Raw genomic sequence first — 27,420 nt, forward strand, 5'->3', positions numbered from 1 at the left:
GAGAGAGGGTAAATTACTAAATAAACAGAAGACACGTGGTAATATTGGTGAAGGGAAAGGCAATATACTATATGGGGGAAGTCAGCAAGATATGACAAAGGCAAAGGAAGACACTGAAAGCAACACAAGAACGAAGGGCAACTATAACAATCACTATAACATAGCCAATCCTGCAACAACAGTATTAACAAACAATAATTTATGAAGGAATATATAGGGAAATAAAACCAAACCAAACCCATTGCAATCGAGTTGATTCCGACTCATAGCAACCCTACAGGACAGAGTAGAACTGCCCCATAGAGTTTCCAAGGACTGGCTGGTGAATTCGAACTGCCAACCTTTTGGTTAGCAGCCAAGCTCTCAACCACTGTGCCACCAGGGCACGGTCAGTGGTAGGATAATATCCATCCACCTACGAGGAAGACCAGTTAATACAACTATTGTTCAAATTTACACACCAACCACTAAGGCCAAAGATGATGAAATTGAAGATTTTTGCCAACGTCTGCAGTCTGAAATTGAACATGCAACCAGGCAGGATGCATTGATAATTACTGGTAATTGGAATATGAGAGTTGGAAACGAAGAAGGACTGGTAGTTAGAAAATATGGCCTTGGTGATAGAAACAATGCCAGAAATCGCATGATAGAATTTTGCAAGACTAACGACTTCTTCATTGCAAATACCTTTTTTAAACAACATAAATGGCGACTATACACATGGACCTCCCCGGATGGACTACATAGGAATCAGATCAACTAGATCTGCGGAAAGAGACAATCGGGAAGCTCAACATCGGTCAGAACAAGGCCAGGGGCTGACTGTGGAACAAATCATCAATTGCTCATATGCAAGTTCAAGTTGAAGCTGAAGTAAGTTAAAAACAAGTCCATGAGAGTCAGAGTACAGCCTTGAGTATATCTCACCTGAATATAGAGACCATCTCAAGAATAGGTTTGGTGCATTGAACACTAATGACTGAAGACCAGATGAGTTGTGGAATGACATCGAGAACATCATACATGAAGAAAGCAAGAGGTCATTTAAAAAGACAGGAAAGAAAGAAAAGACCAAAATGGATGTCAGAAGAGACTTTGAAACTTGCTCTTGGATGTAGAGTAGCTAAAGCAAAAGGAGGAAATGATGAAGTAAAAGAGATGAACAGAAGATTTCAAAGGGCAGCTCAAGAAGGCAAAGAAAAATATTATAACGACATGTACAAAGACCTGGAGTTAGAAAACCAAAAGAACACACTTGGCATTTCTCAGACTGCAAGAACTGAAGAAAACGTTCAAGTCCTGAGTTGCAATAGTGAAGGATTCTATCGGGAAAATATTAAATGATACAGGAAGCATCAAAAGAAGATGGAAGGAACACACAGAGTCATTATACCAAAAAGAATTAGTCGATATTCAACCATTTCAAGAGGTGGTATATGATTAGGAACCAATGGTATTGAAGGAAAAAGTCCAAGCTGCTCTGAAGGCATTGGCAAAAAACAAGGCTCCAAGAATTGATGGAATGAATACCAATTGAGATGTTTCAACAAACGGATGCAGCACTGGAAGTACTCACTCATCTATGCCAAGAAATTTGGAAGATAGCTTCCTGGCCAACTAACTGGAAGAGATCCATATTTATGCCTATTCCCAAGAAAGGTGATCCAACCGAATGTGGAAATTATAGAACAATATCATTAATATGACACGCAAGCAAAACTTTGCTGAAGATCATTCAAAAACGGCTGCAGCAGTATATTGACAGGGAACTGCCAGAAATTCAGGCCAGTTTCAGAAGAGGACGTGGAACCAGGGATATCATTGCTGATGTCAGATGGATCCTAGCTGAAAGCAGAGAATACCAGAAGGATGTTTAAAAAAAATTTTTTTTTTCTTACCTGTGTTTTATTAACTATGCAAAGGCATTCAACTGTGTGGATCATTAACAAATTATGGGTAATATTGGGAAGAATGGGAATTCCAGAACACTTAATTGTGCTCATGAGGAACCTGTACACAGATCAAGAGGCAGTCTTTTGAACAGGGTTGTATCGTTTCACCATACTTACTCAATCCGTATGCTGAGCGAATAATCTGAGAAGCTGGACTATATGAAGAACAGGATATCAGGATTGGAGGAAGACTCATTAACAACCTGCATTATGCAGATTACAGAACCTTGCTTGCTGAAAGTGAAGAGGACTTGAAGCACTTACTAATGAAGATCAAAGACCACAGCCTTCAGTATGGATTGCACCTCAACTTAAAAAAACAAAAATCCTCACAAATGGACCAATAAGCAACATCATGATAAATGGAGAAAAGATTGAAGTTGTCAAGGATTTCATTATACTTGGATCCACAATCAACCCCCATGGAAGCAGCAGTTAAGAAATCAAAAGACGTATTGCATTGGACATTTCTGCTGCAAAATACGTCTTTAAAGTCAGGAAATTTGTCCGTCAGGGTTGTATTCTTTCACCATACCTATTCAATCTGTATGCTAAGCAAATAATCTGAGGAGCTGAACAATATGAAGAAGAATGGGGCATCAGGATTGGAGGAAGACTCATTAACAACCTGCGTGATGCAGATGACACAACCTTGCTTGCTGAAAGTGAAGAGGACTTGAAGCACTTACTAATGAAGATCAAAGACCACAGCCTTCAGCATGGGTTGCACCTCAATATAAAGAAAACAAAAATCCTCACAAGCAACATCATGATAAACGGAGCAAAGATTGAAGTTTTCAAGGATTTCATTTTATTTGGATCCACAATCAATGCCCACGGAAGCAGCAGTCGAGAAATCAAGAGACGCATTGCACTGGGCTGGCTGCAAAAGACCTGTTTAAAGACACATACACATATTCAAGATGACAGGATTTTCGTGCAAAAAAATTTCTGCCTCTCTTGACTCATTGTCAAAAATGAACTATAGACACCACCCAAACTGTGCACAGATGAGGGGAAAAGGTGATGATTGGAAGGGGCATAGGGAAAAGAGCAGTGAGGAAGAGAAGAAGATACAGCTGACAGAGTTGCAGGGGAGGATTGTGTTGGCCTGTGCTCCCCCTCAGTAGCTCTAGTTTGCACCATTCCCTTGATATATGCTCGCCATCTTCCCCATTTGCAACCTCATTTCCAAGTCTGACAATTGATGTAGAAATGTCTCTTCCTCAGGAAGGCCTTGCCAGACCCCAGGACTAAGTTAGATCCCTCTGTTGTACTCTTATAACACTTGCACTTAACCTTTGTATCATTTATCACAGATGTAATGACATTTTTTTTCTTTTAGTTTTTTTTTCTTCTGTATTTTCTTTATTTTGTTGTTGTTGTTGTTGAGAATATACACAGCAAAAACATACACCAATTCAGCAGTTTCTACACGTACAATTTAGTGACATTATGTTCTTTGAGTTGTGCAACCATTCTTACCCTCCTTCACACTCACCTCCTCACTGTCCCTAAGGTTCCTATCTAATCTTTTGAGTTCCGGTTGTCAATTTACTCCCATACAGATAGTTCTTAAAAGAGCGCAATGCACAAGCAGAACTAGTTTTTACTAGTTAAGCTAAACTGTTGTTTGATTTTAAGATGACTTCAGGGGATATTTCTGGTTTAAGCTCTAAAGATTATCTCAGGGCAATGGTTTCAAGGGTTCGTAAGCCTCCGTGGATCCAGAAAGTCTGGATTCCATGAGAATTTGAAATCCTGTTCTGCATTTTCCCCCTTTTGATCAGGATTCTATGGACTCTTTCATCAAAATGTTCAGTAATGGTAACTGGGCACCATCCAGTTCTTCTGGTCTCATGGCAAAGGAGGCAGTTGTTCATGGAGGCAATTATCCATACAATTCATATCCTCCTATTCCTGACTCTCCTTCTTCCTCTGTTGCTTCAAATGAATTGAGACCAATTGTTTTGACTTGGATGACTGCTTGCAAGGTTTTAAGACACCAGGCACTATGTAATGAACTAGGAGGTAGAACAGAAACACTAAACACATTATTAGGACAACTAACAGGGATGTCCCACGAAACCATGACCCTATACCTTCAAACCAAGGAATCAAATCCCATGATGTGTTTGGTGGTACATAAGCAGGCTCAACAGTTAATTTTTTTTTCTGTGATTACTGTAAATGTATCTATCACACAACTTTGCCATTCAACTTTGTACAGATGCACAACTTACTGACAGCAATTACAATAATCAGCTGTGCAACCCAACCTTTAATCAAATGAGACTTTCCCATCACCATTAACCCCTGTTTTTCCCCTCCCTCCTGACCTTGGTAACCACTAATAGACTTTGTTCTCTATATATTTGCCTTTTCTTGTCTTTTTGTATAAGTGAGGTCATGCAATATTTGCGATTGGCTTGTTTCGCTCAACATAGTGTCTTCAAGCTCCACCCATACTCTAGTATTTATCAAGATTCCATTTCTCGTACTGACTGAGTAGTACTCCATTGTAGTATGTACCACATTCTGTTTATCCATTCATCTGTCGATGGGCATTTACATTGTTTCTATGTTTTGGCTACTGTGAATAGTGATGCAGTCAACATTGGTGTTATAATTACATATTTTTGATATTAACTATTGAATGTTAAGTAATGGTATATGACCCAGAAAATATGAGCTTATCTATTTAATATCTGTCTCCCATTTGGGACTGCAAACTCCATGATGCAGGACCCCTGTCTCAGTTCACTTTTGTATATTCCCAGCACCTAACACTTGGCCTAAGGAAGGTGTTCAGTACATATTTTTTGAATGAATTTAAATCAGGGAAGCAAGACCCTGATTGAACTAAACATACTTACTCAAAGTCGTATTAAGGAAAATGAACTTTAATTTGCATTTATTTTCTCTCTTATAAAATAAGAAAAAAAACATTGATTATCCCACTTATATCATTAGATAAGATTGAATAAATATGGAGATGCTCTGAAGCATAAAGAGCCACTGTTAACATGGGCTAGTAATGATAAAACAATGGCTTCCTCCTCTTTGAGTATGGGGACCCAGTTACATTCTTTGAGACTTGGAATGCCAAACCTTGGATGTGCTCTGTGTGTGGAAACGTGGCCATCAGCACTTATGTGTTCATCATTGAGGGATTTCCTTCCACCCACCAAGGATCCCTTCAAATCATCTAGTAGAGTCCAGGGGTTGATGGAACCATTTGTTAGGTTAGAATGTTGGTGCCTACCCAAGCTAATTAAGGACTGGTAGGTATCAAAAACTATTGTTTCCATTACCTGTATTTCCCCCAAGTGAAAAAGTGAGTTGGGAGAGCCCCCAGGATTTGAGAAGAGACTCCACTTTAGACTTTCACCTTGGGGCCAAAATGCTATTCCTCATGTTTCTCCAGGTCTTCATTTGTGTTGCTTACGTTAGAGCCCTCCCCACCCGCTGGTTAGGGAGCACAGATTTTTCCAGCTAGAGAAATTAGGGCGTGTAGCTGTTACAAGTAAGCACATTTCAGACAGGGCTTTGAACTGGTTCATTCCAGCTCAAACCCCTGCGGAGAATTTGCATTTTTAACAAGTTCCCAGGGGATGCTAATGCCGCTGGTTAGGGATTGATTCTGAGAACCACTAGTAGAGCCAACCAAAAACCAAACCCATTGCCGTCGAGTTGATTCCGACCCATAGCGACCCTATAGGACAGAGTAGAACTGCCCCATAGAGTTTCCAAGGAGCACCTGGTGGATTTGAATTCCCGACCTTTTGGTTAGCAGCTGTAGCACTTAACTACTATGCCACTGGGGTTTCCGCTAGTACAGCAGGAGTTCTCAAAATTTATTATACATAAGAATCACCTGGAGAAGGCAGGCAGGGTCAGGAAAACTGAATGAATGGACACAGAGAACCCAGGGTGGAAAGGGAAAGGGAGAGAGGGCTGATACATTGCGGGGATAGCAACCAATGCCACAAAACAATTTGTGTATAAAAGTTTTGAATGAAAAGCTAATTTGCACAGTAAATTAAAAAAAAATCACCTGGGAATCTTGTTAAAATGTAGATTCTGATTCAGTATATCTGGGGGAAGAAATGCAAGTTATCAGCAGTGGCTCCAACCAGAACAAACCAGTCTGAAGCCGTGGATTTCACGTACAAGTCCAACCTGTTTAGCCGTTAATACATAAGCTTGCCTTTTCTTCTCAATCTGCCATGATTCAGCCCCAGGCCACCTAGGCTCCCCTCACACCCTCATCCCAATTCCTTAAGAGAAATAAGGACCTTTCTGGCCGAGTTCCATGTTCAACCCCCAAGTTACAATGAAAACTCTCCTCACAGTCACCTGACACCAGAGCTATTGCTCAAGCCTTCCTTGTTCCCACGCCCTGCATTGCTTGAATTAGCTTTTCTCCCTGGGCCCCCAGACTAAGTCAACTTTTTCCCAAGCTGCTCTTCTGCTTTCTCCTGTTCTTGATTGAATTAATCCCTTCTTCCCTGTTTCTCCTTCTTGCTTAGTTTCTCCAGCTTGTGCTTTCTATATCCTTGAGTATTCTTCAGGCTCCCCTCTCCCCTTGCTGATCATCCTCTGGTCAGACCATTTTCTTCACAGTGCCCTCACCCTCCACTTGTCCAGGGCCTGTGTCATTCTACTCCTGTTTGGTTTCCCTGCTCCCTGTCTCTAGGGCTGCTCCTTTACCATCCTGGAATTTGCAGTCCCCCGATAGTCACATGTTCCTGAAATCACCTTGGTCTCCATTGCAAAGAGGGTCTAACTCCAATACACGTAGAGCAGGGGAGAGGGTTCTAGACCAAAAAATAAGGTGTGCACGATACAAATACTACAAAGTTTTAAGATGAGTGTAGTTTTCAGCAAAATAGCTTGAGTTGGGTGTGGCTGGTCAAATCATACAGAAAATCTATTCAAGGGCATGTTACAGCACTTTCCTGTGTGCATTCTTTTTGTATATGAACCTTGTTCAAAGTATTCTGAGACAGAATGCAAGTGCCAGAACTGTATAAATTGGACTTTTTTAGGGTCAACCTTATTTTTTTCTTCATTCTTCTTTATTTTGCTGTGTTAAAATGTATGTAACATAAAATTTACCATTTTAAACCATTTTGAGTGGCATTCATTACATTCACCATGTTGTACAACCACTAATCCTATTTCCAAAAGTTTTTCATCACCCCAAACAGAACCTCTGTACCCATTATGCAGTAGTCCCCCTTTTCCCCCTTTCCCCAGCCCCTGGTAACCTCTAATCTACCTTCTGTCTCTATGAACTTGCCTATTCTAGTTATTTCATGTTAATGGAATCATACGATAGTTGTCCATTTGTGACTGACTTATTTCACTTAGCATAATGTTTTCAAGATTCATCCGTGTCATAGTATATATCAGAGCTTCATTTCTTTTTATGGCTGAATAGTATTCCTTTGTTTGTACATATTATATCTTGTGTATCCATTCATCTGTTAATGGACATTTGGGTTGTTTCCACCTTTAGGCTATTGTGAACAGTGCTGCAATGCACATTGGTGTATAAGTTTCTGTTTGCATTCCTGCTTTCAGTTCTTCTGGGCATATACCCAGGAGTGGGATTGCTGGATCGTATAGTAGTTCTGGAGCCCTGGTGGCACAGTGGTTAAGAGCTCAGGCTGCTAACCAAAAGGTTGGCAGTTCAAATCTACCAGCCAATCCTTGGAAACCCTGTGGGGCAGTTCTACTCTGTCCTATAGGGTTGCTATATTGGAATCAACTCAACAGCAATGGATTTTGATGACTAATGATAGTCCCTGTGTGGTGCAAATAGTTAAGCACTCGACTGCTAACCAAAAGGTTGGTGGTTGGAACTCACCCAGAGGCACCTCAGAAGAACGGCCTAGCGGTCAGCTTCTGAAAGTTCACAGCCAGTGCAAACCCTATGAAGTACAGTTCTACTCTGAAACACATAGGGTTGTCATGAGTAGGAATAAACTCAATGGCAACTGGATTGGTTTTGTGGTAATGAGTAATGAGGCAGAGGAGTCCGTGGGTGGTGCAAACGGTTAACCACTTGGCTGCTAATCGAAAGGCTGGAGGTTCAGGATCACCCAGAGGCACCTCAGAAGAAAGGCCTGGTGATCTACTTCAAAAAAATCAGCCACTGAAAATCCTGTGGAGCACAGTTCTACTCTGACACACTTGGGTTTGCCGTAGTTGGGATTGACTCGATGGCAACTGGTTAACTGGTAGAGAGGGAACTAGCTCTGGTGTCAGTTTGGCCTGGCCCTGAGTCCTGGCCTCTTACTAAGTGTGTGATCCCCATGGGCAAGTCATCTAAATGCTCTGGGCCTCAGTGTCCTCTTCTATAACATGAGAATAATAATAGTGCCTACCTCAGAAGGTTGTTGTGAAGATCAAATGAGGCGAGGACGTAAAGCCTGAAATCCAATGCCTGGCATATTGTTAGTGCTCAGTAAATGTTAGTGAGAATGTGGGGCACAGAGGAGGAGAAGGAGACGAGAGAGAAAGTAGCAAGATGACCTTGGGTTCCCCTGGAAAGGGGCTGGGCTGCCAGCCTCTCTCTCCTTTCTCTGCCACTAACCCTTTCACAGCCCAGTTCAAGGCTCGCTCTGCGGCTACTCAGGTTTACCAGCTGAAACTTTGTTGCCAAATTCACAGCTGTACTGTACTGACTGTACACCTGGGTGGAATGTGCCTTCCGACTTCCTGCAATTACCAAATCACTTTCAAGGGAATGCTGTACTTTGCTTTCCAATGAAACCAGCACTTCTATTGCTCATGGTAAATTTTAAAATTTAGAGAATGATAGGCTTGTTTACTAACTAAATATGTGTATTGGGATCTATTGGTCATCTCCTCCCTCACAGACAGGGACGCTCACAGATGCCAGTCCCCCTCCCCTTGCCGTGAGCTACAAAGCAGGGCAGGCAGTGGGGTAGGGGAATGCCAGTTGTTGGTCTTCTGGGACCCAAAAATTATTTGCAGAGTACAGCATTTACAGTCGGGAAGGATTTTTTTTTTTTAACAGAAATGGACAAATCCTAGATACTCTCTCTATATAAACCTCCTTTCCAACAATCATAAAAGGGCATTACAAACTTTTCAGTGGTACCTTCTCAATGCTAAAAAAAAATAATAATCCAATCAGTTGCTGTCAGGTCGATTCCAACTCATGACGACCCTGTGTGTGTCAGAGTAGAACTGGTTTTCAATGGCTGTGACCTTTCAGAAGCAGATTGCCAGAGCTTTCTTCCGAGGCACGTCTGGGCAGGTTCAAACTGACAACCTTTTGGTTAGTTACTGAGCGTTTAACCATCTGCTGCACCCAGGGACTCCTTTCTCAACGCTAAGTTCCATCGAAACATCGTATTGATTTGTAAACTTTCACTTAAAGCACAATAAAAATTATTTTTAAAAAAATCGTACTGAGGGGAAGGAGATAGCTTAAGAGCTGCCACCTCTGGTGGTGGAAGAACTTGGAAAAGGGAAGCGGTGATGGTTGCACAACACGATGAATGTCATCAGTGTCACTGAATTGTACGTGTAAAAATTGTTGACTTGGCAGATGTTTTGTTTTATATATATATAGAAAAAAAGGAGGGAAAAAAAGAATCATCACCTTTGGGTCTCTACGTCTCTCCAATAATGCTGTGACTCATGATGGTAGACAAAGGCCCTCCTTTGGGCCCCTACTTGTTCCCCCACTCCTGGCGCATGTGATGTCAAAGCATAAGCTGGTAACATATATCAAGGAATAGAATTCGCCCCAGGGGTAGGTCAACTTCAACAGTTCTGTGCAGGAGTCCAACTTTAATTCTAGCCTCCGGAGATGTAGTTGCCCCTTGCAGCTGCTGTCTTCCAGCTGCCTGACCAACTGCTCTTAGGCCAAAATTACACGCACCTCAGGGTCCCCTCCACACACTCCCGGGGCTCATTAGCTGGAGTCCCCCACATTGGAAGTCAGCTCTGGTTTTCACCGATATTTGTTTATTCTCACAATAATAAAAGGTCAAGTTACAGATACCCCTCACTCTCAGCACGTGTAGAACAAGAGAAATCAGAAGCGTGTGGAGTCAGATCCCAAGAACCAGATCAAACCAGAAGCAATGGTGTGAACAGAGGATCAGTCAAGAAGTTGCGTGGGTTGGAAAGGACTGGCTTCAGGCTTCTCTTTTAAAGCTTTGTTTCCTTTTAGATGGCATCGTATAGGGTGGGATCCTCACACGCTTCCCTCAATTTCTTTTCTCTTTGGAGCTGCTTTGCCTGCTTACATGTCGTTTGCAGAATGTGCAGGTAACAGGAGATTGAATGTGCAATCAAGGCCACTCGCTCACAGCGAACAAGAGATAAAGAATCAAGGATCCAGGGCTCAAATAGCTGTTGCTTCTGTGGGTGGAGGGGGCAGTTGTTACACAAACCATGAAGTGTGTATTCATTTCCCAGCCATGTAGTTTGAAAAATCAGTACCTCAAAGACAACATCCAACACCCAGGAAAAACCAAATGCATGTTCTGTATGTGTGTCCTTAAGTGGCATTTTTATGGACGGAAACCTCATTTGAAACAAATGTCAGAATAGAGGTTGAGCTTATGGAGTGTATTGAGAAACCATGGCTGAGAAGGTTTTAAAATGTTGCCCAAAAAAGCATAGCCTTCAGCCTCGGTTCCTTCCATGATTAGCATGCATGTTCGGTGCGCATGTTTATCCACCTGTGTTTACAGGTGTCGTCACTCATTTGCAAACCATGCACGGCAAAACCTATGACTCATATGGCTTACATTTGCTAAATGGAAGTGGACTAGTGGACTGGTCGTCTGGCACCCCACTGCTTGGTCTCAGGACAAGAAAGGAATCTCAAAATGATGGATGGGATTCTAGCTGTATGTCCCTGGGGAGCTTCCTGAGCCCACCTTCAGAATGAAGCTCAGTTCTCTGCCCACAGCTGAGAAATTCAGGTGCTCTGAACCCAAAGTGGGGAGCTCCCCATCTGCCCCCCCATCTGTGTATCTTGAAGGGGGTCCAGAGGGTGTTTCCTGTGACCTATGCAACAGGAAAGAGAGAACGGGGATTGGCCACCATCCATAGCCAGGGGAGGCCCTTCTGACAGTGAGATGTTGCTGAGGCATAGTCAAGAGAAGTTGGCCAAGACTGTCATGTCTTTCTCTCCTTTCCCGGATGCCTGCCCGCCGTCTCTCTTTTTTCATTCATTTGTACATACATTCCTCAAGTATTTACCAAACACCTATTTCAGGCCTAAGCCCAGGCTAGCCAGGGCAGGGGAGACAGAAGACGGTTGTTTTCTCCTCTCCCTCTCAATGGGTCTTCTCTCCTTCTCTCTCTCCCCATAATTCAGTGGTAACAGGGGTGGATGGAGGCCTATCCAAAATGTGTCCCTGTAGGAGACATCTGTGCCAGGAATTTCCAGCAACCCCTGAGGAGAGTGGCAGATTGATGGGACTCTAGGTTGGGACTAGCAAGGGGGTGGAGGGAGGTGGGGGTGGAAGGAGCCCTGCAGCCAGGCTGCCTGTCCAAGCCTATTCTATAGCTGCCATTTACTGGGCGCTTGCTCAATGCCAGACCCTGTACGTGCAGTTTCTCATACCTCATTTAGTCCTCCAGTCCTGTGAGGTAGTTATTATAACCATCTCTGTTTCGTGTGAGGAAACTGAGGCTAGGGTTGGGGGAAAATGACTTGCCCAAGATCACACAACTAGGAAGCGACAGAGCCCCAATTTAAGCTCGTTGTGGTTAGTGGCCATCAAGTCAGCTCTGACTCATGGCAACCCCGTGTACAACAGAACAAAATGTGGCCCTGTCCTGTGACATCTTCATGATCACTGGTATGCTCAAGTCCATTGTTGTAGCCGCTGTGGATGTTGAGTACCTTCCAACCTAGGGGGCTCATCTTCCGGTTCTATATCGGACAATAGTCTGTTATGATCCATAGAGTTCTCACTGGCTAATTTTCAGAAGTAGGTCTCCCGGCCTTTCTTTAAAAAAAAAAAATTTTTTTTTTCCCTTAGTCTGGAAACTCTGCTGAAACCTGTCCACCGTCGTGGTCCTGCTGGTATTTGAAATACTGGTGGCATAGCTTTTAGCCTCATAGCAACACTCAGGCCACCACAGTGTGACAGACTGACAGACTAATGTCTGAATTTAAGCTTCAAACTGACAGACTGATCTCTGAATTTAAGCTTAAGTCTGTATATCACCAATGCCTAGGTGTTCTAAAAACTGAAATGTGCTTAAATGTAAACAAGAAAATAGATGAGGTGCTTCTAAAAAAAAAAGGCTTCTAAAAGGTGCTGTGAAATCCATTTCTACACAGAGTTTGAGTTTCTGTACTCAATGATAATAATTTTAATCATAACTAACACTTACTGAGCATTTATGGCATCAGAACTTTACTGAACCGTTTTACACGCATGGTGTCATGTAATCAGCATGACCTTATAAAGTGTCATCATCATCCTCATGCTCATTTGACAGATGAGGAAAAGAATGCTCAGAAAGTAACATGCCCAGAGTTACACGGTAGTAAAAATAGAGGACAGTTTCAAATCCAGTAAAGTAAAACCAGAAACCCTTCTATTTAGAAATAATAAATACTATTTAAAACTTGGTTAAAAAAAAAATACCCCCCAGGCCTACGGTCTCCCACAAGCAAAACCCCTGAAAGGGGACCTAAAAGAGAAGTCCTTCTTCCTAAAGATCATTTGTTTTATGAATAATGGAAGTGTTGCTTATCTAGGGACTCAGAATTTAAACGTGCCCTCCTGCATTCTGAATTATCCCTTGAGAACGACAATCCTTCACATTTCTTCAATCAGCTCTTTTTTCCCCCTTAGTTCCATAGCACAACCTCCAAAGAGTCGGGGCAGTCGCCATCTTGTGCCAAGTCTTTCTTTTCATTTTCCAAGGAAGCGAAGAGCGAGGGATGTCTCCTCTCCCTCCTCACTCCCTGGCTGGGCTCCTGCCCTTTGTGAACTTATTTTATTTCAGCTTGTACCTCTGGGCAGTCAGAAAAATGAGTCTGAACAACCCATAGAATGAGCACCTGCTTCGGTTAGTGTCCCAATGTGAACATGCTAATCCCTGGGTTTAGGAGAGAGGTTCGCCTTCCCTGCAAAATGGTCAGGACCTTCCAGTGCATCAGCACTGCTGGCTTTAATACCCGGCCTTCATTTCTAACAGGTGGGTGCCACAGTTGTTCAGCTCTTGTTATGAACTAGCTCATGGCTTAAACAGTGTAGAATTCTTCCTAAAGAGCCAGAGAACTCACCAGATGGTGTTATTGGGGGCAGGGGCAGATTAACCAGTAAGCAAGGTACCAAAAAAAAAAAAAAAAAGCTCGTTGCCATTGGGTTGATTCCGACTCATAGTGACCCCTATAGGGCAGAGTAGAACTGCCCCATAGAGTTTCCGAGGACCGCCTGGTGGTTTGAACTGCTGACCTCTTGGTTAGCAGCTGTAGCTCTTAACCACTACACCACCAGAGTTTCCAAGCAAGGTACACACGGGCTTAATTGTGTTTATTTACTAATCTGTACTGCACAATTTCAACAGGTGAAATTGTGTGCTGCAGGTTAGTAAGCACAAGTAAGCCCATGCGTACATTGCTTATGGGGTAATCCATCCTTGATTGGGGGAAATAAACTGAATTTCCTTCTCTTGAATCTCGAGTTTTGGGCTTTGACCAGGAATGAAGAGCACCTCAGCCCTACTGCTTTCTTCAGACTCTCTTTTTGTTATAGTTGCTGTTCGGGGCCGTGGAGTCGATTTTCAACTCATAGTGATCCCATGTGACAGAGTAGAGCTGCCCCATAGGGTTTTCTAGACTGTCATCTTTGCAGGAGCAGATCGCCAGGTCTTTCTGCTGCAGAGCCAGTAGGTGGGTTTGAACTGCCAACCTTTTGGTTAGCAGCAGTGGGCCCTTTTTTTCTTTGTTAAGTGAGCACTAAAATAGTTGTGAAAACCCAGCTTATGTCAGGGCACTGGGGCTGCCTAGCTCCGATTGTTTTGAACATGGTACTAGTGAAAAGTCACCTCTGACTGGCCCATCCACCTCTCTGTCCTCTTCCCCTCCCTCCCATCCAAGCTCTGCCTGGAGCTTCACAAACATCCAGGCGTGGCAAATGAAGTCCGGCATTCTTGGTAAAGACATGATGACGTCAGAAAGAGACAGGAGCCCTGGCCTGGGGATGGAATTCAGAATGTGGGATTGTCTACTTCCATAGTGAAAGTGAGAGTTTGAGAATGTGTGGTACCCTTTTCCCATTCTGGAAGATTTATGGGGTGAGCTGGCAGGCCATTTTTCACAGTTTGGGGTTGCCATATTTGGTGGCTTGGTTCAGAAGCCATACACATTTGCCTTGTCAAAATAGATTGGGAAGGCCTGAATATACAACGTGCCCCAGGCTTCATTACATTCTGGGTATGCCATTCAGGGCATAAACGTGCTACATTGAAATAAGGACTGACTGCTTGCTCTCAAGAAGTCTAAAATATAAGGACTAATAAAATATAAACACTGATCTAGAATTATCTTCTCTAAGTGCCTCTGAATTTCTGTCTCCCGTTTATTGCCTTTTTCTTTTTTTTCTCTATTTCCCCTGCTTGAAAAGCTATTAACTTCCCCACTACCCCCGTCACCCTAGACTCTGATCCCCATAAACAATCTAGGCTTCTCTTTTATGTTCTTTTTTTTTTTTTTTGAATGCCTTCCCTGGGTGTACTTTCTTCGTGTTGGCGTATACTAGAAGGGGAACTGTGTAAACTCCACGAGCATGGCAGATGCTTCCAATCCTGTCTTGGACACTTACCAGCTTTGAGTCTTTAGTGAATTTCCTCACCTTTCTGATCCTCTATTTCTTTTTCTATAAAATAGGCTAAAGTCTTAGTTATCTAGTAGTGCTGCCATAACAGAAATACCACAAGTGGATGGTTTTAACAAAGAGAAATTTATTTTCTCACAGTCTAGGAGGTTACAAAGTGAAAATTCAGGGCATCAGCTCCAGGGGAAGGCTTTCTCTCTCTGTCAGCTCTGGAAGAAGGTCCTTGTCTTCAATCTTCCCCTGGTCAAGGAGATTCTCAGGCACAGGGACCCAGTGTCCAAAGGATGTGCTCTGCTCCTGGTGCTGCTTTCTTGGTGGTATGAGGTCCCCAACTCTCTGCTTGCTTCCCTTTCCTTTTATCTCTTGAGAGATAAAAGGTGGTGCAGTCCACACCCCAAGGAGGTGATCTGAGTGAGGGCGGTATTACAACCCCACTCTAATCCTCTCAGCATAAAATTACAATCACAAAATGGAGGACAACCATACAATACTGGGAATCATGGCCCAACCAAGTTGATAATACACATTTTTAGGGGGACATAATTCAGTCCATGACAGCTAATAATAATAATACCTATCATTCAGATTCGAGAGTCCCTGGGTGGTGCAGTCAACAGGCTCACTGCTAACCAAAAGGTTGGAGGCTCGAGTCCACCCAGAGACACCTCGGAAGAAAGGCCTGACAATCTACTTCTGAAAAATCGTCCATTGAAATCTCTAAGGATGGGAGGGAGCAGGCTGTCTCATTAGGGGGAGAGTAATTGGGAGTATGTAGCAAGGTGTATACAAGTTTTTGTGTGAGAGACTGACTTGATTTGTAAACTTTGACTTAAAGCACAATAAAAATTATAAAAAAAACCCAGTTCAAACTAGCTAAACATAGTTCCTCTCTGACACATATGGGCTCACCATGAGTGGGCGTCAACTCAACAACAACTGGCTACCAGCCTTCCAGGATTACTACGAGGATTTAATGAGAGATTGCATATAAAGCCCTCAGCACAGTGCCTCAGTAAGATTTTTTTCCTTCCCTCCTTTCCAGGGGAATCTCAGTTACCTCACTCAGGCAGCTGCCTTTGATGAAAGGCCGCGTCTAAGGGGTGGACTCACTGTCCATCTATGCTCCCATCACTGAGGGTTAAAAAAAAAAAAACAACTTTAGAAAGAGAGAGAGGACAGGAAAAGCACGAACTAGATGCTCCGCTGGTGTCTAAGTGGGTGTGCCCTCTCCAGCTGGTGACACAGGCCTCGCATGAAAGCCTGTGGAGGCTCCATTCTTCCTCTCGTCCTCTTAAAATCTTGGCCTCTTCAAATCTTGGCCTACTCTAGACAACTTTGTCCCTGCCCCTCACTGCCGTTTGCCGTCTTGGAGCTTCTCACAGCTTTCCCAGCTCCCTTCGCGGAGTTCGAGAGTCAGTTCTCTGAACTAACTCAGCCATCAGGCACTGAAGCAGAACTCTCCCTTTCTTTATACAATGCTTCTTTTTTTTAGCCTTAATTTAATTTTATTTACATTTCAGAGTCGTTTAGAGGGATTAAATTGAACTGAAGTTGATTGAAAGAGTCCTACAGGATGGGCCCTGAGCTTCCTCAGGCTGCCAGGCTTTGATGAATGGTGGCAGCAGCTTCTGCCCAGAGCACCAGCCTCCCTCCACGGCTGGGCGGGAGGTGGGAGGAGCCAAGGAGGGGCAGCCCACTCCAGGAAGCCAGGGGGTAGGAGCCCGGCCCCCCTCACTTCACTGCCCTCCACCAACTCCCTAAACAATTTGTCCTTTCTCCTCTTCAGTTTTCCTCATAGGCCTAGGATACTTCCTCCCTGAAACCATCCTTTTTTTTGTTTGCTCTTGTTTTTTTGTTTAGGCTTATTGTTAGGGTTAGTTTTGGTGTTAAGTTTGGGGTTAGATTTAATATCACTGTTAAGTTTATCCTTAAGGGTAGTGTGAGTGTTAAGGTTAGGGCTAGTGTTTTCAAGTCGTTTCTTTGAACGTTCAGATTTACACAGTCATACCTGTAACATTATGTGTTTAACAATCTGGAAAAGTTGTAACACTCTCTTTTGGGAGTTTTAAAAATTGTGTTAGAGATAGGGGGCTTTGTATGTACGAGTATGCGCTCTGGCACTCTGCTAAATTCTGGGGTTACAGGAATGGACAAGCTACCTTCGTGGACTTTGGAGTCAGGGTTCAACTTCCAGTTTCACCAGTTAAGAGCTTTGTGATCAAGGCGAGTTATTTAACCTCTCTGGGTCTCAGTTTCTTCATCTGTAAAATGGGACTATAGAGGCAAAACAAAGGTGGTAATTTTACAAAAGCTGATGCAGTCCCTTCTACTTCTGAGTAGATGGTTCTTTCACTTAGAAGAACATCTCGATGAGTTTTTTTTTAACTTTTTATTGTGCTTTAGGTGAAAGTCTATAGGGCAAATTAGTTTCCCAGTCAATATTTTGTACATAAAGTCTTTCATGACATTGGTTACATTCCCCACAGTGTGTCAGCACTCTCCCCATTTCCTTTCCAGTTTTTTTGTTTCCTTCCGTCCTGATTTTCTATCCCTTCCTGCCTGCTCATCTTTGCTTTTGGGTAAATGTTACCCTTTTGATCTCGTATAATCAATTGTTCTAAGGAGCACGTTCCTCTCGGGTGTTACTATTCTATGGGTCTGTCTATCACACAATGCTTGTTGTTGTTGTTGTTAGCTGCCGTCAAGTCAGCCCCCAACTCATGGCGACCCTGTGCACAGCGATCAGTTGCAGATCATTGGCTGATTTTCAGAAGTAGATTGTCAGGCCTTTCTTCCTAGTATATCGGGAAGCTCAGGTTCAGCATCATAACAACACACAATGCTCCATGGACAGATGGGTGATGGTTACCCATGAGGTGCCTTGACTGGGAATCGAACCCGAGTCTTCCACATGGAAAGCGAGAATTCTACCACTGAACCATGAATGCCTATGTGTATATATATTTTAATCCTAAATATTTGTAGCCAAGTGACATCACTTCGAAGTCTTGATTTTCAAAAGAAATTTCAGAAAGGGATCCTTTATTCTTTGTCAAGGGGGCAATAGATTGCCAGGTGGGATCGGGAATCCTCTTTTTGTTGTGAATATAAGTTATTATAGTATTATATATGTATAGCTTATAAGATATCATAATATACTAGGTAAGCCTGTTATATTTATTTTTAACATTATTTGTATATTATATATTTATTTTTTAATATTTCTATATACACAAATAACACAAGGCCGACCTGTTATAATATACATTTTCTACCAAATACTAATTGCAGGAAGAAAGTACCAAGCTAGCACTCTACCCCAAGTGTTTTGATTTTGCTAAGATAGAGAGCTAGCATACTCAAAGTCAAATCTTTGTCCTGTGAAAGGTACAAGTGAGGGCAACTGATGGAGATATTTACCAGTGGAATAGTGTACCATATATGGAGCTGGGGTCAACTGCCAAGTACTTCTGGGAGCACTCAGGCTGAAAGGGGGCTTGCAACAAAAACCTGAAGTTGTCCTGGATCTCTCTCTTAGTCAAGGTGAGCAGAACAGAGAGCCCAGGCCAGAGGGAGCCCAGGGTCAACTTGGGGTAGGTGAGACTTAGCCTACCTGGCCTCCAATTTCCCAGGAACATGTGACATTTTGGACGCCTACCTCTGTGCTTGGCACAAACTTGGAGTGACTGGGCAGATCTGCTCTGTGCTTTAGCTGAGGGAATCTGCAGGCAACACCAGGGGCCTGTGTCCATCCTGCCTTGGTAGCTCCAGGGACTCCAAAGGTAGCCAAGGGACAGTGAATGGCCTCAGTCAGGGTGTTCACACGTGCACCAAGTGGCCACATTCTGACTAGGTATACACAAGGTAACTTTGGGTTTTGGAAAGATGCAAACTGGTCAAGTCCATTAAAAATCAGCCCAATAGCCTGTAAGTCAACTGTGATTTGATTTGGACTGAGGCCGTTCTTAAGCCGGAGCCAAAGACATGCACCTTGCTTTACAAAAACCTGTACCCAGAACCCCAGTTTTGAGAGGGAGAAGGAAGTGTGCCTGGCTGTTTGGGGAAGCCATCTAGAAATAAGCTTCCATTTATTGATGCAGTTGTACCAGAGCATCTGATTCACCCCCTGCCTTCTGTGGCCAACACCCTAAAATCATCCCTGGCGAACGGACGGGCCTTTATCTGGTTTGGGCAGAGCTCCAGAGACGACTAATGGGTTAAAAATGTGGCCAGGGCTGCTGTGAGCTACACGCACACACAACCTACCTTGTCTTTTAGAACAGGAAGGGACTCTGGGGCTTTGTGGCCAAGGGTGTCATTTTCTGAAAAGTCAAACTCAAATAAATTATGAAATTAAAACATAAACTGACTTAGGAGTGTGCGTCTGGGATGTTCCTTACATTTTATGGAAATTTTGAAATACATCCCTTTGTTCAACTTTAAAAACTAAACTAATTCCGCTTCTCTGCCCGGAAGGGAAGGAGTTCCCATGACCCGATATCTACAGTTTCCACTAAAACACTGCTTTCTGTGTTTATTTAGAAATATTTATGTTCAGTCATAAACGTAGCCGTGTGATGGTTTGATTTCACATCGCGCTCCGCACCTTTTAGCAACCAAATCTGTGACCCAGTGAAAATGTCTCTCTCTCCCAAGGAGCTTGGATTCTTATTTCTTTCGTAACCTTTATTTGTGTATGAGATGAACCATGACATTTAAACTATGCATGATAGCTTAACAGATTATAAGAACAAAACCAGATGGCCCAAACAAAAATAATACTTTGATTGCTTTCAAATTCAATGTCAAAAATTAAAAACAGCTTTCAAAAAGCCTTGGCTTTTTTTTTTTTTTTTTTTGCAGAAATGACTTTGGATCGTATATATGTTTTTTTCCCCCCAAAAAACTAGAAATATATGAGCCAAGGATTTAACAGTGGTTATTTCGGGGTTGAGGAGTGTCCTCTTTCTTTTTTTCTTTTCTATATCTTCCAATTTTTCTACAGTTAACTTTTAGAATCACACACACAAAAAAGTATTTAATGACTGCTTTTCGGTTTAATTTTAATGGAGCCTTTTCTAGGGTTCAGTCCATTTGTCTCCTTCTGTTGAGAAAATGGATATTGCTAACATTAGCAGGTCATAATTCTTGTCCCACACCAAATGATGAATAACGTGCAGTGACTTTAACACCATGCTTCACGGCCTTGGAAAACTGGACCCGCCAAAGAGTCTGTAGAATTCATATAAATTCGACCAAAGCAATTATTTAATGTTCTAACTCACCTTAATGTACCTTCGACGTCATTAGGATAATCACAACCCTTACTTTCTTTGGGAGCAGTGAAGCAACTAATTCCTTAAAACTGGGCTTAAAAAGAAAAAAAACCCTCAATATCTAAAGGCTTCAAGCCTGGAGATAGTTGGCAGGGCAAAGTCAGAATGTGACTATTTGAATTTCCATACGAAAGCGTTCACAAAGCGGTAGAATTCTTTTCTCAACTCTTGCTTCCTAAACGAATCTTTCTTCCAACGCAGATTCATTTTTTCTGCAAATCAGCTGCAAGAGGGCGAGGAAACTTTGCTGCAAATCACAGCCCTGACAGTTATATTTCCCTGAGATAATTGCATGCTGCTTTGGCGTTTCCTTTTTCCCCTCTGTTTCCTTTTGTTTTGACAACAAGATTCTGGGAAAACAGTATACAAATGATAACTATGCTGTCACGAGTAGACTGAATTTTAAAAATAAATAACTGTCGACCCAAAAAGCTTCCAGGAGCCTATGGAGTGAGTTCTTTTTCCAAACCGTTACCAAACCAGATGTGGAAATGTTTAGCTCGTTCCCCTCCCCATTCCCCAGGCAGAGAGTTCATGTGTGCCTCCAAAGACATCAGAGGAGATGAGGAGGCTAAAACCCTGTCTGCATTCAAGGAGGTTGGCCTTGCACTGCTCAGTTCACTCACCACCACCCCAAAACTAATGTGGACTGCAGCTTTTGTCTCTTTTCAAAAGGGTCTCTTCTTCCTGAGACTAAAAATCCTCTTCGTTGAGACCAATATTGAATCTCTGTTTTGGAAAACGATCAGAAATTGGGTTCATATTCCCCACATGAACGGTTTCATGATTTTTTTTTTCAAATGTAAATGGTTTCTTAAGAGTCTGACTTAGTGGGGAATTCTTTTTTTTTTTATTATTTTTTTGATTTTATTGTTGAGAATGTACACAGCAAAATATACAGCAATTCAACCGTTTCTACATGTATGATTCAGTGACATTGATTACATTCTTGGAGTTGTGCAACCGTGTATTGGGGAGTTCTTGAAAAAAAGGGGGGGGATGAAGAACATTCCATTAAATGAGCTAATGGGCAATGTATATGCATCAACCGCATTTAGAAAAACAGAAAGCTACTGTACTCTGTAGCTGCAGGGAAAGCCAGGAGTTTACATCCAGGTGTCATTAGCGGCTCTGGCCTTAACCAGCCTCTCTATAGCTCAGTTTAGGACGATATGTACCAATAGCTGAGCCCTACTTGGCTATACAAATGCATCTAGGCTCCTTGTTTCTGAAATATCACGGAGATCATTTGCAATCACGTCAAAATGGGGCTGTGGTCGTACCAACCTTGAGACCTGCTTTCTAACAGCCCAGACGCTTGCGTGAGAAGCTGGCCAGTAGACCAAGGTGAGCACCCGCTCTCTGCCTGTCTTCCTTCTCCAGCCCTCCACTCCCCTCGGTTCTGAAGGTTGCTAGAGACTTTAAAGAGGAAGCTGTGCACAGCCCTGACTACGGCTAAAAATACCTCCAGTTTGACACCCTGACACCACCCTCTCTTCTAGCATCCCCTTGCTTTCTCTAACCCTTCGGCCTTCTCTTTCCTCTGCTCCCAGTGACCAGAGACCACCCTTTCCCTCCCCTGTTGGAGATCCCGTTAGGCCAGAGCACCTCAGCTAGGTGTTAGAAAAGCCAGCTGGTATGTTGAATTCACACTAGGTTGTGAATGACTTATAACCCTCATCCAACACACACGTACACCCTCTCTACCTTTCCCTGGGAACTGCAGGCAGCAGGGGAGCCAGGCTATCCAGCTCCGACGATCTGTACTCAGCCAAAGGGAGCAACTCCGAAAGTGTTGCACTGAGCTAGGTGTCAAAAAACCATTAGCTGTGGAGTTGACTCTGACTCATGGCAACCCTGTGTGAGTCACAGTAGGCCCCACAGGGTTTTCAATGGCTGATTTTTCAGAAGTAGATTGCCAGGCCTTTCTTCCAAGGTACCTCTGGGTGGGCTTGAACCTTCAACCTTCCAGTTAGCGGCGGAGCACATTAGCCATCTGCATCACCCAGGGATGAGCTAGGCATCAGCAAGCCCCATGTGCACATTCTGCTGTTCTCCTGAAATCCCACCTCCTCCCTCTCACCTATACAGCATTAATCTGGGTCCCACTGACTTTGCATTCGGAGGTATGTTGTCACCTGCATAGGCATCTCCATTTGTTACTCCCAGCATGTGGCAAATGTGACGTTAAGAAAATGAGAGGAAACCAATTCTGTCCTTTCCAAGCTTACAGATTTGTGCGAAGTGAACCCCCCAAACTCAGCAATGTGACTAAACCCTTTGAGGCTGATCCGGTGCAGTGAAACTCAAGGAGTGGGGATGGGAGGATGAGATAGCCTAAAATGGCTGGTTGAGGACAACTGTTTTCTATGACTCTATTTGGGTCGTCCTTGAGGGCTTAAGGGGAGGAGCAGACGGAAAGATGCTTGAGGAAGGGGGAGGAAATGGCTGGCTGAAGTCCCTGGACAAGAAGACAGCCTTAAACTTGAGTCTCAATTTTTGGATTTAAACAACAAAAATGGAATGGAACGGACTGTTTCCTTGGCCTAATCTAGGAACTACTTAAAGGGGAGGTTTTCATTCAGGGCAAATAGGCCCAGGCTGTAAGACGATGTTAAGGGGTATTAGGAAAGAAAGAAGGAGACAGAGACAGAGAGAAAAAGAAATTAAGCCACTCCTAAGCATGTTGAAGAAGAGCCCTGGTGGCACAGTGGTTAAAATGCCCGGCTGTTAATGAAAGGTTCGGCGGTGTGAACCCACCAGCTGCTCCTCAGATGAGGCAGTCTGCTTCCATAAAGGCTATAGCCTTGGAAACCCCATGGAGCAGTTCTGCTCTGTCCTATAAGGTCACCAGGAGCCAGAATTGACAGCAACAGGTTCCACAGGTTAAGCGTGTGGACAGGAGGCATTGGTGGTTCGGTAGTAGAATTCTCACCTTTCATGCAGGAGTTGTGGTTGTTTTTAGGTGCCCTTGCCAGATCTTTTCTCCCGTGGGGCTGCTGATGGATTTGAACCCCTGATCTTTAGGTTGGCAGCTGAGCACTTAACCATTGTGCCACCAGGGCTCCTTCCCTGCAGGGTACCTGGGTTCACTTCCTAGCCAATGCATCTCATGCACAGCCACCACCCCTCTATCAGTGGGAGCTTCCAGGCTGAGACGTACTCGGGAGAAAGGCCTGGCAACCCACTTCCAAAATTCAGCCAATGAAAACCGTATGGATCACAACAGTCAGATCTGCAACCGATCATGGGGATGGCATAGGACTAGGCACAGTTTATTCTGTTGTGCCCAGGGTCACCATGAGACGGGGGGCCCGACTCCACAGCAGCCAATAACAGCAAAAGTATGTTGAAGACAAGGTTGTCTTTAGACAGAGAAAATAGTGCAGTCGTGATGGGGTGATTCCTTCAGCTCCGAAAAGGAGCCGCAGCAAATATCATGCCTTGTTCTGGAGTGAATGGCTTATTTACTTAACTCTTGAATCATTACCGAGGACCACTGGCATCAGAATTTACTAGTTTCGTTTTTTTTGTTTGTTTTGTTTTGTTTAGGGGGGAGTAAGAGGGTAGTTTTTTGTTTGTTCGTTTGTGTGTGTGTGTGTTGCAGATGCTTCTGTTTTTGCTTTGTGGAAAACAAAAATCAGGTCCCATTTCCGAAAGAACAAAGAATTTGAAAGGAAGGAGCCAAGCAGACCCCTTGGGCTTCTCTTTATACCCCAATACCCCTGAGAGAATGGGGAGTCATTAATGATATGTCAGAGATAGTGAGACTCCATCTGCACCAATCATATCAAGTGCTTAAGTGAGAAACAAAGCCCTTCGTCCAGGCCAGCACACTTTCCTGGTGGGCTCCTACACCATGGTTTCCATCAAAGAATGCACCAAACTCATCAATATCAAAGGATGACAAAGGGCTGGATTTTTGCAGCTGGGGCAAAGGGAAGGAAAGAAATGTCTTGGATGCCTTTTAGCACAGTGCTGTGCACATGGTACCAAAAACCAAGCCAGTTGCTGTCGAGTCAATCCTGACGCATGGTGACCCCATGTGTGTCAGAGTATAACTGCTCCATAGGGTTGTCAAAGCTGTGAACTTTCAGAAGCAGACTGCCACGCCTCTCTTCGGAGGTACCTCTAGGTGGGTTTGAACCGCTGGCCTTTCAGTTAATAGCTGAGTGCTTAAACACTTGTGCCACCTTACCAAAAGCCAAATCCATTGCCATCGAGTTGATTCTGACTCATAGTGACCCTTATAGGGCAGAGCAGAACTGCCCCATAGGGTTTCCAAGGCTGTAAATCTTTACAGAAGCGGATTGCCACATCTTTCTCCCCTGTGGAGTGGTTGAATTCAAACTACTGACCTTTTGGTTAGCAGCCGAGTGCTTACCCTTAAAAACTAAACCAAACCCATTGCCGTTGAACTGATTCCGACTCATAGCAACCCTACAGGACAGAGTAGAACTGCCCCATAGGGTTTCCAATGAGTGACTAGTGGATTTGAACCGCTGACCTTTTGGTTAGCAGCCAAGCACTTAACCACTGCGCCACCACGGCTCCGCTTAACCTTAGGCACTCAGTAAACATTAGTCATAGAATGAATTCATTTATGCAGGGAACAAACGTGGATTCACACATTTATGCAAATATATCTCCTTCCCAATTGTAAGCACTTTTTGATTTGATTTACATCATTTTCACCTTTAAAATGAAAGTTGAGTTGGACATCTTTGATGATAACGCTCTTTCTTCCTTCTTCGTTATTTATCACCTCCTTCTGATATTGTTTTCTAGACCCTTGTTCTTCGTGCTGCTCTTTCTTCTCCCCATGGCACTGCCTGCCACTCCTTAGGCGGTAAAAGGCCTCAGAGGGGTTCTTCAGCATGGCGCATGTGAGGATGTTGGGGCCCTTAAGGAGTGGAGTGTTGCCAGCTTGAATTAAACTGTTTATCTTCTGTCTCCTTATTTAATGTTTGCCACAAAAGCGGTTCTGTTCTCTTTCTTTTTGGGATTATACACAAAAGGATGCCGCTTCTGTTTAGTGTAGACTCTATTCAACATGTGAGGGATATGTGTTTTGCATCAACATAGTATAGTAAAGTCAATTAAAGAAGTCATTGTAGCCATCAACAGAAGAAGGGATAAACAAAATGTGGTCTATACATACAATGGAATACTACTCAGCCATCAAGAGAAATGAAATCCTGGTGCAGGCCACAACATGGATGAACCATGAAAACATTATGCTGAGTGACATAAGTCAGTCACAAAGGGACAAATACTGTATTATCGCACTCATAGGAAATAAGCAAATTTATAGAAACCAAAGATTATTAGTGGTTACCAGGAGTGGGAAGGAGGGGGGAAGGGGAAGTTTTTGCTTAGGGGGCATTGAGTTTACGTTAATGGTGGTGGAATGATTGGGAAAAGGATAGCCAGAATGGTTGCACAAGTTGAAAAATGTAATCGAGGTCACTGAATCGCACATGTAGAAATTGTTGAATTAGCATTTTCAAAAAAAATTTTTATTGTGCTTAAAGTGAAAGTTTACAAATCAAGTCAGTCTCTCACATAAAAACTTATATACACCTTGCCACACACTCCCAGTTACTCTCCCCCTAATGAGACAGCCTGCTCTCTCCCTCCACTCTCTCTTTTCCTGTCCATTTCGCCAGCCTCTAACCCCCTCTGCCCTCTCATCTCCCCTCCAGACAGGAGATGCCAGCATAGTTTCAAGTGTCCACCTGATCCAAGAAGCTTACTCCTCACCAGCATCACTCTCCAACCCACTGTCCAGTCCTATCTCTGTCTGAAGAGTTGGCTTTGGGAATGGTTCCTGTCTGAATGGGCATGTGTTTTGTTGTGTATATTTTCACCCCAGCTTTAAAAAAGTCATTATAGCGATTCCTACACATTGAGTTCCAACAATGACAGTAAGTTTCAACTCTCTCTCAAGACAAGAACGTGTTCCTCTTCTTCATGCTTTAGAAACAGCCTTTTGCTTAAAAAAATTAGCACGTTTGAACTTTCGATGGGAAATAAATGCTTTGCTTCTTGTGTTTTTGTGTGTTCTAGAAATCCTCACTGAACAGTGTCCTGTTTCCTGTGGGTCCTTGCCTGCTCAGCCGGGATGAAAGTCTTCAAGTTGATCCTCCTCACCTTTGTATTTTCATCCTGCAATGGACAAAATCCAGTGACTGTGCTGTGCTCCATAGACTGGTTCATGGTCACTGTGCACCCCTTCGTGTTAAACAACGATGTGTTTGTGCACTTCAGTGAGTTACATTTGGGCCAGGGTTGCCCTGCCAATTATGTTCAGCCATACGCCTACCAGTTCACCTACCGCGTTACTGAATGTGGCATCAGGGCCAAGGTTGTCTCTCAGGACACGGTTATCTATAGCACCGAGATGCACTATGCTTCAAGGGGCACGTCATTGAAGTACGTGATCCCAGTGTCGTGCGCTGCTCCCCAGCATTCGCCGTGGCTTACTACGCCCTGCCCTGTGGGTTTAGCCCACGGGAGTGCGGTCACAACCCAGGATGATGAGGCACCCTGTGAGGTCTTTGAATTGTCACAGCCCAGGCAAAGAAGGCCCATCTGTGATTGTCCACCTTGTGTCTTCCGTGAAGAAGAGGGGACGCAGGCTGAGCGTCCCCAAGCAGAGGCTCAGGAGGCCAATCCTGAGCAGTCACCTTACTTTGTTGATATGTCTGAAGATTGGTCTCTTCGCTCGGATGACCTGATTGAGTCCATGTAATCCTCATCTTTAGGGCTGGCTGAGGATGATGTTTCTAGAATTAGTGTAGTATTTACTAATATCAGAAGATGAAATATTCATGTGGTCCTTTTATGAGAAAGGGCAGCCCATGGCAACAACTTAGCAAATAAAGCTTTTCTATATTTTTTGTATCCTTTTGTAAAAGAAAAAAAAAATAAACCTGTTATGGCATAAAAATAGCACTTGGACATTTTTATTTAAAAACCACATAGCTTTTTCTATAGGCCAGACACTGTCCTAAGTGCTTTACAAATGTTGAATGCCTGATCTGTTCTTTCTAGGATGACTCCTGTCTCCTTTAAGCTCCTGTAAGGAAGCCTTCCCCATCAGAATCTCTCCCTCTGCATCCCCATTTCACTTCTACTCTGCACCACTCAACTTAGTCTTAAGTTAAATGCCTTCTTAGTTTGATCTACGGCTGTATCACCTTTCATCCATGGAAGACACAAATTGCATGAGTGACTTATAAACCATCAAGAGTCCTCAGAATCACACAG

General features: G+C 43.4%; 1 protein-coding gene across 1 annotated transcript in view; it reads left to right on the forward strand.

The window, feature by feature from the left end:
- Positions 1-26,902, forward strand: part of PLAC1 (placenta enriched 1) — a 94,283-nt gene extending 67,381 nt beyond the window's left edge. Inside the window, exon 2 of the mRNA XM_049873270.1 lies at positions 26,218-26,902. Within this exon, the coding sequence (XP_049729227.1) occupies positions 26,273-26,902 (630 nt within the window). The 5' untranslated portion in view covers positions 26,218-26,272. The remainder of the gene's footprint in view (positions 1-26,217) is intronic.
- Positions 26,903-27,420: the final 518 nt, after the last annotated feature.

Source organism: Elephas maximus, chromosome X (genome assembly GCF_024166365.1).
Source record: "Elephas maximus indicus isolate mEleMax1 chromosome X, mEleMax1 primary haplotype, whole genome shotgun sequence".
Classification (NCBI taxonomy): domain Eukaryota; kingdom Metazoa; phylum Chordata; class Mammalia; order Proboscidea; family Elephantidae; genus Elephas; species Elephas maximus.